A 15,366-nucleotide genomic window follows, 5' to 3' on the forward strand; every position below is an offset into this window, starting at 1 on the left:
AAAGATGAGAAATAGAAACATAGTTAGAAATAGGATGCAAAGTACAACTATGTTTACCTTTATGCAAGGCAATGGGAAGATCAAGATAAGACGAAGAAGGCATCACAAGGTTAGGAATAACTGTCAGATCTGTTGACGGAGAAGAAACTGGAGGAGGAGCCGGTACCTATCGATGTGTATGCACATGCCTGATAAGTAATCGCTTAGTAGGAACATGCCATGGAGGAGACGAGGATGCAGGAGAAATAGGAAAAAGAAGAATGGGGTCAACAACAAGGACTGGAAGAGGAGCCACGGAGGATGAAGGAGGACTATCACTACTTGTACAGAATGAAACAGACACGAAAAAGGTGACATCAGGACACACAAAGGAGCATTGAAATGATGGATGATAAAACTTATAGCCCTTCTATGTCCGAGAATAGCCAAGAAAGATACACTTGGTAAAGCATGCATCTAATTTGTCCATCCCCGGGCACAGATTATAAACAAAGCGTATACACCCAAAAACACTTGGAATAAGAGAAAAGGGAAACAAGGTAGGAAACAAGACGAAGAAGGGAGATTGACCTTCAAGGATAGACAATGGCATCTGATTAATGAAGAAACAAGCTATAAAAACAGCATCACTCCAAAAACGTTTAGGAACACTCATATGATGCAAAAAGGAGTGACCAGTCTCAAGTAGATGATGATTCTTGCATTCAGCCCTGTGTTTTAAAAGCGAAAGGCGCACAAAAAGTGATAGGTTCCAATTAAAATTAAAAACTAAAAAAATAGAAAAAAATAGAAAGGGGTCAAGCCCCGTTTTACTGTTTTCAAACTAATACTTGTTGTTGATAAAAAAAATATTGTGGAACAATGGGGTGGATCCCCAGTATTAGTGTGAAACAGACAAGGAAAGAAGAAGAAGAAGAAGAAGAAGAAGAAGAAAGTAGGGGCAGAAGAAGCAAAGAAAAAACTAAAAATTAAAAATAAATAAATAAAGGGGTCGAGCCCTGTTTTACTGTTTTCAAACTAATATTCGTTGTTGATAAAAAAATTATATATATGAAGAAGAAGAAGAAGGGGGTGGGCAAAACCCCTGTTTTCAGTGTAAAAAGAGAAGAAACAAATACTTGATGCTGATTGCTGAAAGCCTAAACGTTGCAGTTGGTCTTCCGACTGAGAGATGGCCTCTGATAGAACTTTGAAGGTGGTTCAATTGAGAGATGGCCTGAACTTGATGATCCAAGAAGAACGTGGGGGCTGAGGGCTCGAGACTTTGACTGATACTAGGAGTCGTGAATTCTTTCTTTCGTATTTGCTATACCATAACCCAAGCATTTTGGCACATAAAAGGAAATAATCTATACATATACGATTATAATCTATCTATAAAAGTCAATTTAAAAACAAATAAAAAAACGAAGGGCAACCAAACATAGGCATGCGCCTGGACCGCTTGGCGCCTGGTTTGAGACGCATGCCTTAGGTGCAGAGGTGAGCGCCTTACTAAAGCGCCGCCGCCTTGACCCTAGCATGGCGCCTGCTCTCAAAAACACCTTACCAGCGCGCCTTTTAAAACATTGATTCAGCCATCCCATTTTGCTGAGGTGTATAGATGCACAAGGTTTGATGGATAATCCCATGTTGTTCCATGTATTCCTGAAACAAGGTATAGAATTCTCTCCCATTGTCATTCTTGTGAGAAAACACCAATGAATGTGTACAGGAAATGAAGAGAAGGATTTGTTTGCAAATTGGACTTGGAAATTGCTTATGATCTAGTGGATTGGAACTAAAGACCGAACTGATGGGAAGCCGAAGTGGAGAAGTTTTTCATTTGGTGAGTAGATGGAAGTTTGAACTGATTATTGAAGCGAAGAAATTTTTATTTGAGAGCGGAAGGGCCAGAGGAAAGAACCTGTTAAAAATTAGGGAGGATAGGAAGGCCACGATACTATTGTTTGAGGAAGTAGTGGCATGGTTAAAGGGCTTTATTGATGGTGTTATACAATCGGTTAGGACAATAGGATGGAAAAATATCTTCGAACTGGGAAAGAAGAGGTACGAAGTGGAACTGAGATGCAATGGTAAAGGCTGGTTCATCATGGTCACAGAATATTTCGACGCAAGAAGATAATTGCTTTGCTTACCGGAAGGGAAGAAGAAACAAGGTTGGATGGCCTTTGCAGAGGGGTTCCAGCAATTTCTTGTCTCTGTTGATGTGGTGTTGGAGCAAGAACAAAGTCCAGCACCCATTAAAAGCCTGGAGAAGTCGTTGAAGAAGAGCTCATGCAATGATGGTGAACTTATTTCGAGCTCTAATACAGGGGTGAAGTTGTGGTTTGAGGGTGAGAAAGAAGACTGGGAGCGGAGAATGGTGATCTCAGACTCTCAACGAGCAAAGCAATACAAGATTGGAGGAAGGTCCTAAACTCGATGGTGCAAAACTTGAAGCTGGAGTCCGAGGTTGCTCTAAAACCATTCTCAGACAGGAAGGCAGTGTTTAGAATTGACGATGAAAAAATCAGGGGATTTCCATCTTTTGAATGTGAAAAAGGTTTGATTCAGATTCAAAACTAGAAACCGTTGTGTATCAGGCTCTCAGCAAGCAAAGTAATACAAGATTGAGGGAAGATCCTAAACTCAGTGGTGCACAACTTGAAGCTAGAGTCCGAGGTTGCTCTAAAACCATTCTAAGACAGGAAGGCAATGTTCAGAATTGACGATGTAAAAATTAGGGGATTTACATCTTTTGAATGTGAAGAAGGTTTGATTCAGATTCAAAACTAGAAACCATTGTGTAATGAGATGGAACATGTCAGCAGAAGTTTCCTACTCAAATTGGTAGGTCTTCCCTTCCATCTTTGGAGTGAAGCAAATCTGGGAAATATTGTGAAGCTGTTGGGCGGAGAAATGAAGGAAGTCCATCTGCAATATTTTCGTGTCGTTGTGGTTAGGATGGTCGGGGTGAGACCATAATCGCTCCCAAGAACAATAGAGGTTCTTGCTGAAGGTACATGGTTTAAAGTATGGTTGGTTTCAGAGGTGGAGGCAAAGCTGTGGGGACGAAGACCTAAGGTAGAGACGATGCTGACGTGGAGGGTTGGACTACTAGGGGCCTACAGCTTGAGGGTAAGACTGAACATAGGGGGCAGCTTAGAAAGGAAGTTGAAAAGTCGGTGGGAGAGAACCAAAAGCCATGAAATCTATTAAAAGAAATAAATTCAAATTTTTTTGAATTAGCTGGTAATTTGAAGGGACAAGACACCTTTGCTGACGTGGTTAAGAAAGGGAGATTTTTGCAGGCTGGGTCATCTGAACCGGTGGGTGGACCGATCGACTCATCCAGAAAGGGGGAATCCCTACCCACGTGATTGTTTAAGTGAGCACGTGGGTCGGGGGAGACGGTTGGAGACTATAGACGATAGACATCGTCTATCTTCTTCTTATTCGAAAATTTTGGACGAAACGTTGTAGGTGATCTCAGGCAGTCAAAGCAAAGCTCAAGCACTCTCCAGTGGGTGCCTCCCGCAATTCCTGAAACACCGAAGGAAGGACGAACATCACAAGACAGACCAAACCCCAGGTACAATCGAGCTCATCTCGAGGAAAAGGATGGTTTTGACGATGGCTGGGTGGACTTCGAAATGGAGGAAGAAGACATGGAAGAAGTTTGGGATACCCAGTCCAATTTAGGCAGTGTTTTGGGTGAGAAGTTTTCAAAGGAAGAAGTTGCTGCAACTTTTGATCTAGATACATTGTTCTCACAAAAACCAGGTGCGGTAACGTCTCACTGTGCTGAGGAACAGCCGTACATTGTTGTCGCTGAACACATTTCGAAATCTGGAGGTGGAAACTCTAACTCACACTCAGAAGCTCCATCTCAAAATCTCCTTGCCGAACAGGTTTTTTGTAAGGGATCCCTTGAGACTTCTCAAAAGCAATACGGGGACATAGTGGGGAGGCATAAACAGGTGGGTAAGAGTTGTGATCTCTGTTTAATAGAGGTGGAGGAAAATCTAACTAATTAGAATCGAGCCTTGGAACCAGATGGAACCCACATTCCTTATCAGGGCCAGATTGTTTTTGTATCCAACTCCAGCACTCCCAATCTTCCCCACCACAACCCAAGTAACCGTGTCATTTCGTTTTGTGATACTAACTGTTGCTTTTTTACTTTTGTGCCAAATACAGATCCCAACCCAAAGGCTTCAGTCCTTGAAGGAGGGGATGGGGTGAGAGAAAATAGAAGCGACAGGGAGGGTCAGGAGAGAAAAGTAGGGAATGAAGGAGAAACAGAAAAAAAAAATCATGGAAATCCTAGAGTGTCTATTAAATGAAACAGTGGTGGAAAACAGTCAAAAGGAAGGGTCTGAGGGAGTTAGAGTAGAGGGTTATGAGGAGGAAGGAGATAGAAGGGGGGAGACAACAATAGGGGAGGGAAGTAGAAATTCAAGTGTAAGACATGTAATTAGTGAGGATTTTGTGGCGGGTTTTGTACAGAAACTGGGGTGCAAATTGAAAGATCCAAATGCTCTCAAAGTATTTTTGAAAACAAAGAAAGAAGAAGCAAAATCTAAAAGGAGAAAAGTGAGTGAGGCTGAAAGGCTGCTCAAGGAGGTGGGAGGATATAGAAGTTTGAAGGTTAAAGGAGAAAGAAGGAAGAGGAATAACTGCAAGAGGGTCTAAGGGGAAAGAAGATAGTTAGATGAGGATCTTAAGCTGGAATGTCAAAGGTTTGGGAAGTGCTAGGAAAAGAGCAGTAATAAAAGAGGCCATCAAGAAAACCAGATGTGGTACTTTTGCAGGAGACCAAGAGAGCAAATTTTGATATTAGGTGGGGAAGGAGTGTCTGGAGAGGCAGGGGGATTAGTTGGGCGGCTCTGCCTTCTTGGGGGTCTACAGGGGGGTGTTGTCACAATGTAGAAGAATGAAGTACTCATAGGTCAGGAAGAGTTAATAGGCCAATTTTCAATTTCCTTGAAGTTTAAATAAGTGGAGGATGGGCTTGAATGGGTGCTTACCAACGTATATGGTCCAAATGATTACAGAAGGGCCTTGGTGTCTTGGAGGTGACTTTAATGTTATAAGATTCATGGAAGAGACAAATAGTCCGAGGCGGAGATCGACCTTGAGTATGAGGAAATTCAATCAATTTGTGGATGTTTACGAGCTTAAAGAGATCCCACTATCACACAGTTGTTTTACTTGGTCCAATTTCTAAGTGAACCCGATTTACTCTAAGCTGGATAGATTTCTCTTCTCAAATGATTGGGAAGAACATTGGGGGAATCTAAACTCTAGAGCATATCCAAGGGTGACTTCAGACCATTGGCCTATTGTAATCTGTAGGGAGGAAGTGAGAAGTGCTGGTCCTGCTCCCTTTAGGTTTGAAAACATGTGGCTAGGACACCCAGGGTTCATAAAGAAAGTCAAAGAGTGGTGGCTAGAAAGCAATCCAACAATGAAATGGAGTGGAATGAGGTTTCATAAGAAGCTCCAATTATTGAAAGGCAAAAATCAAGGAGTGGAATCTGTTAGAGTTTGGGAGAATAGAGGAAAGAAAGCGAAAAGTGACTGCACAAATTGAGGACTTGGATGGTAAGGAAGAAAGGGGTTGTATTACAGAAGAAGATAAGGAGCTAAGATGGAATTTGCGTAAATAGTTAGAGGATTATCTTCTTCAGGAGGAAATAAGTTGGAGACAAAAATCAAGGTGTAAATGGCTGAAGGAGGTGGATAGGAATACCAAATTTTTTCATGCGATGGCAAGTGGAAGAAGAAGAAGGAATTTTGTATCAAGTCTGGTGATTGAAGGGGTTACAATATCCACCCAAAGAGAAATAGCAGGGGCTTTTGCAAATCACTTTAGGTCTATCTTTAGAAAACCCCTAAATAATAGGGTGTGGATTGAGGGTATGGAATGGCCAACTTTGCAGATAGAAGAAAGGGATTGGTTGGAAAGGAAATTTGAAGTGGAAGAGATAAGGGAGGCAGTGTTCTCTATGAATTGATCAAAGGCACCAGGCCCAAATGGTTTTACGATGACTTTTTATCAAGATTGTTGGGAGATATTAAAGGAAGATCTATGGATTGTGTTTGATGAATTCCACTCTAGAGGGGTAATCAACCCAAGGCTGAACTCCACTTTTATTGCACTAGCTCCTAAGAAGAGGAATGCATGTCACCCAAAGGATTTCAGGCCGATCAGCCTAGTCAATAGTTACAGTAATGAAAAGAGAAAACTCAAGTGGTTGACTAAGGACATGGAAATCCAATACAAATGGGTAAAAAGAAGTGCGAACTCTTTGGGCTGTCTTGTAATTTTTGTTCTTTTGATGCTTAATGGTTGTTCTTGGGAGCTAAGATTGTTTAGCCCCCTTGCCCTATAAATTTCTCATATTTTTAATATTAATTAAATCCATAGTTATTGATCAAAAAAAAATCTCTCTCATTGTCAAAACAAAGAATTTTAATGTGAATACCAAATTTAGTGCGAATTTCAACATAACATTTTTGAAAAATGGAAAACAATTCACTCTTTTCTTTCATAAGATAAAGCCACATCGTCCTTGAATAGTCATCAACAAAAATTACAAAGTACTTATAACAATTGTACGAAACAACCCACTATTTAGACCCCAAATATTAGAACGAACTAGGAAAAAAGGACTCGAACTATGACAACCGACTCTAGGACTGAAGGAAACCCAATGATGTTTCCCATACTGACATGACTCACATTCCAAATAAGAAAGATGACACACAGACGGAACAAGTAACTGAAGTGTCTTGAGAAAGGATGACCAAATTTGCAATGCCATTGAAGAGGTGTAAGATTGGAGAGCGATTGTCATACCACCACCATGAAGATAATACAATCCACCAACTTCATGCCCTTTACCAATCTTCATCCCCATCTTGAGATCATGAAAAACACAAGAATCAAGAAAGAAGGTTACAGAATAGTTTAGAGATTGGGCCAATTTGTTAACAACCATAAGACTGAAAGGCAGTTTGGATACATACAAAACTGAGGACAAAGATAACGATGCAGTGTCTACATTTCCAACACCACAAATAGTGAGATGGAACCATTAGCTAAAGTGATTGTTTGTGAGATAGAAGATGGAGAAAAGGAAGAAAACAAACCTGGAGTCTCAGTCATATGATCAGAAGCTCCAAAATCAATAATCCAAGGTGAGGGTTTGGTAACCAGACAAGCCATACTTGAGTGGGCAAGAGTAGTTGTATTCTGTTGGGAAGTAGCCTGAAGGAACTTTTTGTACTAATCACGTGAAATACTCATCATCTCCTTCCCAAATGCACTAGTAGATGTAGGTAATCAATTTGCTGGGTATCAACTGCATCACCACCACTTCCTACTGCTGCATGATTAGCCTATGTAGAAGGATGTCAATGTAAATCATAAAAAAAAAAAATTAAGTATGCCCCTCCATCCCACAATGTGTACACTTCTTAGACCCAAAACTACGACTTCCACCTGAATCTCGACCTCCACTATGTCCACCACCACGACCTCCCCTCTCATCACTGCAAAGGCTGATCTATTTTAGACTAAAGGACTCTCTGAAGACCCAATATTAATCCTACAAAGTTGTGCAAACACTTCTTCAAGAGAGCGGAGAGCAGAGCCTCCAAGAATCTGAGCCCTAACTGGTTCATACTCAGTTTCAACCCAACCAAAAATCTTGTCACATCTAGTTGCTCCCTTTGTTGTTGCTGAATTTTAACATCTGATGCCAGGGGATGATAGATATTCAGCTCATTCCAAAGATTCTTCATACTGGCATAGTACTCCTCAAGTTTCCGATTTCCTTGTTGTAGATTAAAGTATTCTTGATAGAGTTGATATACCCTTGTATTATCTTGTCCGGAATAGATCTTCTTGGCATGATCCCAAATGTCGTTAGTTGTATCAAGAAAACATAAAATGCACGCTGATTTTGGGTTCCATGTTATTCCACAACCATGTCATAATTTGGGCATCTTCTTGTTCCCAATCACTATACTCTAAGAATCAACTAAGGGTTTTCCCTCTTTCACAAGTTTAACTTTCTTCTTGGCTCTAAGAAATACCTCCATTAACTTGGCCCATGGCACATAATTTTCACCATTCAACTTGATAGAAGTCATTTGTACATTCAAAAAATCAGGGGGAATCATAATACTGGACTTTTGATCACTGTTCTCTCCTAAGGTTGCTATGGGTAAAAAAAACTTCACTTCATGACACCACACTATACCACAACCAACCAACTACTACCAAAACATGTGCTGTAGTTAATTTCCAGCACTATTCTCACACATATCACCCACATTTATCAACAAGAAAGAAACACAGACAAAAGTTTTGAAACATGTGCCGTAACAGGTTTCAGCACTGTTCTCACACCTATTACTCACTTCCACAAATAAGAAAATTTCAGAAAACCAGTCTTCATACATACCATTGATAGGTCGACTACAACCAGTCCAGAAAACCACAACTATGACATTTCAGATCATTGAAACACCCCACACGAGCTGTTGCACACCAACTGATCACTGACAGTCCCTCTTTGATACATCAATTAGAGGGTTTCTCTAAAACTCCACTGAAACCATACCTTCTACTGCAGCTGGAGGCATGGATACCTCCCTAGGCAAGAAACAACAACTCCTTTTTAGTCTCTCTTCGATCCTCCAAGTTTTCACCAAGAAATCTGAAGTTCAACCTGCAGAGGGCACTCAGAATAGAAAACAAATGGGAAGAAAATCAGGGCTCTAATACCATGTCAGATATTAGATCAGAGTCATCAGACTTGATTTCCTTCCTGAAATAGAAGGAAAAATAGAAAAAGAAAACAGAAAGAAAAAAGGAGAAGAGAAAGGAAAGAGAGAGGAAGAAGAAGAGATGGTTCGTCTGTTCCCAGAAGAGGGAAAAAAAAACCTACCCAGACGACCAGAATAGTATAATATATATATATATATATATATATATATATATAGAGAGAGAGAGAGAGAGAGAGATTTCTAAACAGAATACAATGACCTTTGTGCCATCATTAAGTATGGGACACTACTGAATCTCAAACATAATAAACAAAACAAGCTAGAATAAAATACTCCAAAATGACTCAAATACCCCTTAACTGTTGACTCTAGCAAACCTACAAACTGAACCATGAGCCATACAATTTATAAATTCATGTTATTCACATTAATTCGAATTATTTTTTGTTTAAGGGGCTTTTGTTTTAAAATCAATATTAAAATAAGACTTTTTAAGGGTCATTTAAAACCTACTCAGAAATCTTACTGAACTTGCTTCACATTATATGTAGGTTAAAGAGTCATTGTATGTATATTAATTAGCTTTAAAATCAGACTTGATTACATCATCTTATGCTTTCAATATAAAATCTTATTGTATTAAGCATATAGGATGAAATGGATTAAAGGAGGGTTTCACCCCCTCTTTCGTCAAGTCTCAGGCCTTTTCCACCTATAACTAATGCGATTTATTTTATCCCTTCCATGACCCTCTCTTCCCTATCATTGTTTTTCAAGCATCTCCCCCCCCCCCCCAGTTGCTCCATGCAAAGCACGGTTTTTTTTCAGAAATGCAACCATAAGATAAATATATAAAAGAAATGGCAAATTGTACATGTGGGGATGTACAAATCAAAAAGTAAAATAAACAAAAAGCTCTATACATATAGAGAGCTATTGCCATACAAATTTCCCCAATGCATACCTGTCTTAGCCAACCCATCAGCCAATATGTATTTTATTTATTTTTTGATAAATTTTAAGAATTGAAAAACTTAATTTTACAATACAATTCATTATAAGATTCACAATTAATTCAATTTAACAGTTTTTCTAAGATTTATCAGAAGATTGTGATTTTCAGAACATTGACGGGCAGACCAACTCATTTATAGAACAATGTCAACTGATTGACGATCTCACAAAGGAATACCATCACCTGGTCAAAGCATCTTCTATCTGATCCCTGAACTTGTCCCTTGTCAATATTTAGCATGCCACATTGAAAAAAATATGAAAACAGAAAACAAATCAAGAGTATCCTCCTCGGGAAATTTTGAACAGAAAGAAAGATTTTTTGTTATTTCCTCTCAAAAGCTCCAAATAATATCTGCACAACAATAAGATCTAAACTTATATTTTCTGTTTGAAGCTATTTATTCTCCTTATATGGTTTTTAAGCGTGTCTATATTTCCAAAAAGTAATTCATCACCAAGGCTCCCTCCAAAAATAAATAATTGCACTTTCTAAATTTCACATCATTATTGGTAGCTTATATAATGCACCAAATGAGAACGGCTTGTAGGAACCTAAAGACAACAGAGCCCTTCTATAAGCAATCCAAAAAAGCAAATCTCAATGAAAGATAACCTAACATCAACTCATCAAGAACAGTCAATAAAAGAAAACCATGCAATTTCATCCAGGCAACAGTTTGTCAAAGAATTAACAGAACCCAGGATGCACCTGAATGAATTGATCAGTCCAGAGGTCAAAGCCCTCACCTCTGTAAGCGATCCAAAAAATAATATCTCAACAATAACTAATCTGGCATCAAAAACCTTCAATATAAGAAAGCCACCCAATTCTACCCTGGCAATAGTTTGTCAAAGAATTAGCAGATCCAAACGTACATCTGAATGAAATGATTTGTCTGGATGTCAAAGCCCTAACCTCCCAACCTGGGAATTGACTAATATAACTAGTACACTAACCAAAGTCCCCACAATAATACCAAACTCTGAACTACAATGGAACCAAAACTGCAGTTGGACTAGAGAAGAAAAGGATAATCTCGTTACCAAGCTATAGAGGCACACACAAAGAGAAACCAGATGGTGTTCTCACTATCATCATCTGCCTTATCCAACCCAAGTAAAAGTAGAGTCAATAATATAAATTCTTCTCCTCCATTCTGCCCTATCGAATGCCTTATTTTCTATATTGTATGTAGGAAAAACTAGAATATTTTAATAGCATATCACAACGAACAGAACAGGTAGGGGTTAAGGCTGAGTTAGATTGTGTATCACAATGAACAGAATACAGTGTATAACAAAAGAACTTGTTTTTTATTTTATTTTGAATAGAAGTGTTGGCTATCAAAAGGAGTATGATGTATACACAATTACATGAAAGAATGTTTAGTTTTATATACAAAATTAAGGACATACAGCTCCTAATGAAAAATATAGCCATCAAGTGAAGGAGAGATCACTACACAAAAGGATCCCCTCTACAAAGTTCCTTTGTCTAGAAACTCATAATCTTTAACTCTAATGGTACCCAAAATCCACCTAATCATAGATGTAAAGAGTCAATTGCCAAGGGCCACTCTGTCACCTTTACTCCATTTAATCATATTTGTGGACTACCATTTATGTGGCCAAAAAGAGGAGAGTGAACAAAGCCTGCCTGTATAAAAGAAAGACATACTTACAAGCATGGCATTCAAGCATGAAAGAAAGCCATGCAATGATGCTCTAAACACTTTGGCTCCATCTGGTCATATTTTTGAATCCTCCAAAGAGCTGAAACTGCAGAAATATACAATTGGGAATTGACAAATGTGTATGGACCCCACATCTTAAACAGAAAAAAAAAACTTCATCATTTCCAAAGGCTTTTCCTACATCATTCTCCTGATCATTTCTACACCTACAGCATTATGTGTGGGTGGGGGGGGTTATCAACTACGCTACATGTTAAGCCTACAAATATTCTTCACAGTCCTCACTCTTCAAACATGAACTATATGGAATATTTCATAGTATATGCTTAACATCCCAGCATCAGCATCACTTTGGATATGTAATACCTACATCAATTATTCATATACAGCCTGTTAGTTGGCTACATTATTTAGTTTTATATAGAATTTGAATTAATTCATCATATGAAATAGATTCATATCCAAATGTTATAAAAATATAGAAATATGATAATTTCCTTAAAATCCCTAAATGATTTTGTTCCAACATTTTATCAAATAACAGGAAGTGCTCATTTTAAGATGGTGAAAGTGAAACTCATGTCAAAAAATGTAATGGTAAACCACAATGAAATAATTTTGTTTCCCATGACATTATAAGAGACTAGTAACTAATATTTATGAGAATGAGAAAACCAGTGGAAAATCAAGAGGAAAAAAAAGATGTGGATTTCTTGTGCTAGAATACCAATCACGTGTAGTTTTGGGATAAGGCTTGGATGATGATGATTTCTGTGCGCTAGAATTCACAAGGAAGTCAATTGTAACATTGTCAGTATTACACAAATTAGGAATCACTGACTGACTGGAAACTGAGATTTTCATGAGCTTAACAATAACGATACAACAAGGGTGTTGTGTTAAATCTGTCTGAAAAACACTGTCAGCATTATAGGAGGAAATTACTAAAAATAAGCAAAAGCAAGTACCTGGTCTTCGATTGAGAAATGAGAGCTGATCCTTTGGGTGAATGTACGAACAATTCCACTTCATCCCAAAGGAAATCCTTTGAGAATAACTCATGATTTATAACCTCATTCTCTGTTTGGTTCAATTCTTTACAACAATGTTCATTTGCCTTATCAAGATTTAAGCTAGTTCTCCAAAACTTACACCAATTCACAAATCGATTAATGATGCCCATGCTTAATCTGGATTTATTGCAAATTTCTTCAGAACTCCTAGTAATTCTCTCGCCACTAGCTGATTCTTTCGCATTTGAGGAAGATGAAATGGAATCTAATTGGTCGGTATTATGATTTGTTGACTCTGGAGATTTTTCCCTGCATTTTGTCTTGTCAGAGGTGCCTACTGTATCAGAACATTCTGCTGATATACTATTATCCTCATCTGTAGGAGCATCATTTTTATTTCTGAACCACTTTCTCCATATTCCTTGGAAAAACCCCATCTCAGATATTTGCCCCTCTGCAGTAGTCGATTTGCACATAGTTGGAAGAGCATCAATATCTTTATGGACAGGTTGAAGGGGCTCCTCTGGTTTTACTGGAGAAGATGTTGGTAGTGGCAATTTCTCCTTCAAATCTGCACTCACAGCATTGTCCCCAGTATTTACTTCCATAATGGCAATGCCATCCCGGTCCCCATTACTAGTTTCTGGAACTGTTTGGTCCTGGCTTCCATTACTAGTTTCTGGAACAGTACATAATTTCAAAATGGATTCCACAGTTTCAGCAGCTTTTGGGCGGACACCATGCACCAAAATGAGGCCATCACCAGCTGGCTGAATCTTCAAGACAGTTGGCATCGATAAAAGCAAGCGAGAGAATTTTTTATGTCCAAAGAAGTCTTTATCCATGGCCACATTACTTTTGCCCAGCTCAGAACGAAGATCAGAAATACTAATTCCTTTGGGGTACATGCTCAATATTTGACGAATCCTATTCACAAAAGCCTTGGGAACTGGGCGAGATTTGGAATCTGTTCCTGAATCCAGTGAATCTTCAGGTTGCAAACAAGCAGGTTGTTCCACATCTAGAAAGGGGTCTTCCAGAGGCCCCTTATAGTGTCCATACCAAGAACCATAGGGACCATCTGGTGGTTGGTTGAAATGTTTACCAATAAGATTTTCCCCTTTAACCAGAACATCCCAATGCCACATGATACTTGCAGCACTGCAAAGAACACCTGGAGCAGACTCTGCACTTGCAAGCAAAATATTATAGTTGTTCATCCTTAATCGGTGTAAAATATTTGCAAAGTCCCTATCACTTGAAATCAAGAAAAGGTGTGCTGGTGGAGGATTCTGAGACACCCAATACACAAGATCAACAAGAAGAGACCTATCGGCACTATTCTTCCCACCTGCATTGAAGAAGCATTTACAGGGTACATGAGCTACGCCCATATAATTAATATTATTTGCTAATAGAATGGAAGGAAAGGTGGGGACGAAACATATATTACCTACCCAAAGAGAACAAGGATAAAAAAAAAAAAAAAAAAGATAACCACTTAGTTCCAAAATTAAGCAAGGAAGATATCACACTAAGCAGAAAAACAGTTGATATCAATAGGAAGCTCTTGCATGAGTCATGGCCACATATTATGACCATATTATGCATTCACTTCACTCAGACAAGACCATTTAAAGATCAGTGTACAAAGAGCTTAACCTTCAGCCCTGCGATTAACATCCCCATTATACAGTAATTCCAAAATTTTGATTAGGGCTTAAATAAACTGATGTTTAAAGAATAAAATAAAAACCAAAGTGAATGGAAAAAATTATAGTCCTTTTTTATGCCAATGGAAATTGGAGAGGATCTCAGCACATTACCTGGCATCCCCATTGGCCAAGATGTTCAATTTAATTAGGGGTTAACTGAGAAAATTATTAGAAAAAATAAAATAAAAACAAACAGAAAAAATGGGAAAGAAATTATTTGCTGAATGACAATTGATGATGTCTTCCTTTGCAGTTCAAAAATTAAGTGCAAAGTTAACATTGTAGCCTTACCCTTCTAAAGCAAAGTGTGTTAAGAACAATTTTCAGCACCATCCACAGATTAAAAAGAAAAGGAAAAGAAAAGAAAAAAAGGCATGTCTACTGTCATATTCACCAAGAAAAGTTAAAAACGGAAATGACGAGAATAGCCAGGTGCTTCTCCAAAAACCCTCCATTATGATACAGAAAATTGATGGACCTGCTTCTTCAAGGGTTTGATTTTACATGGGCAAACAACCAGTTTAGTATAACTTGACATATTTTTGGTTTCAGCAGTTGGAAGATCTTCCCTAAAGTTGCTTAGACAAATGCCCGAAGACCTGTTTCCAATCACATCTTCACCATTTTTGGTTTTGGATTAGGCAAATACCAGCCCCATTCAGATCCAAAAAGACGTGGTTGGAATAGGATGGAGTGGTAGCAATCTGTCACTGCAGAGTGGACAGCCAGATCTTTTACCAAGTAGCTATGAGCTTTGAAATGCAATCTAAATGAATGGAGCAGAACCACCTTTTAAGAGGTGGAAGAATGCAGTTTGCTACCTCAAAGGGAAAGATGCACAAGAAATGAAGCAAAGCAAAAGTAACAGGGTTGCCTATGAAGAGGATATTAAACAGATAAAAGGATATAGATTCATGCGGCTCGGAGGAGACAAGAAAACAGAGTTCTTTCATAAGAGTGTCAACACAAGAAGAAGAGTAAGCTCATGTTTAACAGCGGAAGTTCAATCAGCGGAAGAAGGCAATAATGAGAATGCAAAGTTGCAAACCTAGCCTATTATCCGAATTTGTATAAGGAGGAATCAATGAAAAGACAAATGCTGTTATAGCATGGACTGCAGCTCTTAGAAAATGACCAACTTTA

At 38.6% G+C, this 15,366-nt stretch overlaps 1 protein-coding gene across 1 annotated transcript in view; it reads right to left on the minus strand.

Annotated features, from left to right (window-relative positions):
• Window positions 1-15,366, minus strand: part of LOC148851585 (Putative endonuclease or glycosyl hydrolase) — a 32,578-nt gene that overhangs the window by 6,381 nt on the left and 10,831 nt on the right. The window contains exon 2 of the mRNA XM_088944118.1: window positions 12,464-13,859. Coding sequence (XP_088800244.1) covers window positions 12,464-13,859 — 1,396 coding nt within the window. The remainder of the gene's footprint in view (window positions 1-12,463; window positions 13,860-15,366) is intronic.

Source organism: Nelumbo lutea, chromosome 5 (genome assembly GCF_056320005.1).
Source record: "Nelumbo lutea isolate HS-2025 chromosome 5, American lotus-T2T, whole genome shotgun sequence".
Classification (NCBI taxonomy): domain Eukaryota; kingdom Viridiplantae; phylum Streptophyta; class Magnoliopsida; order Proteales; family Nelumbonaceae; genus Nelumbo; species Nelumbo lutea.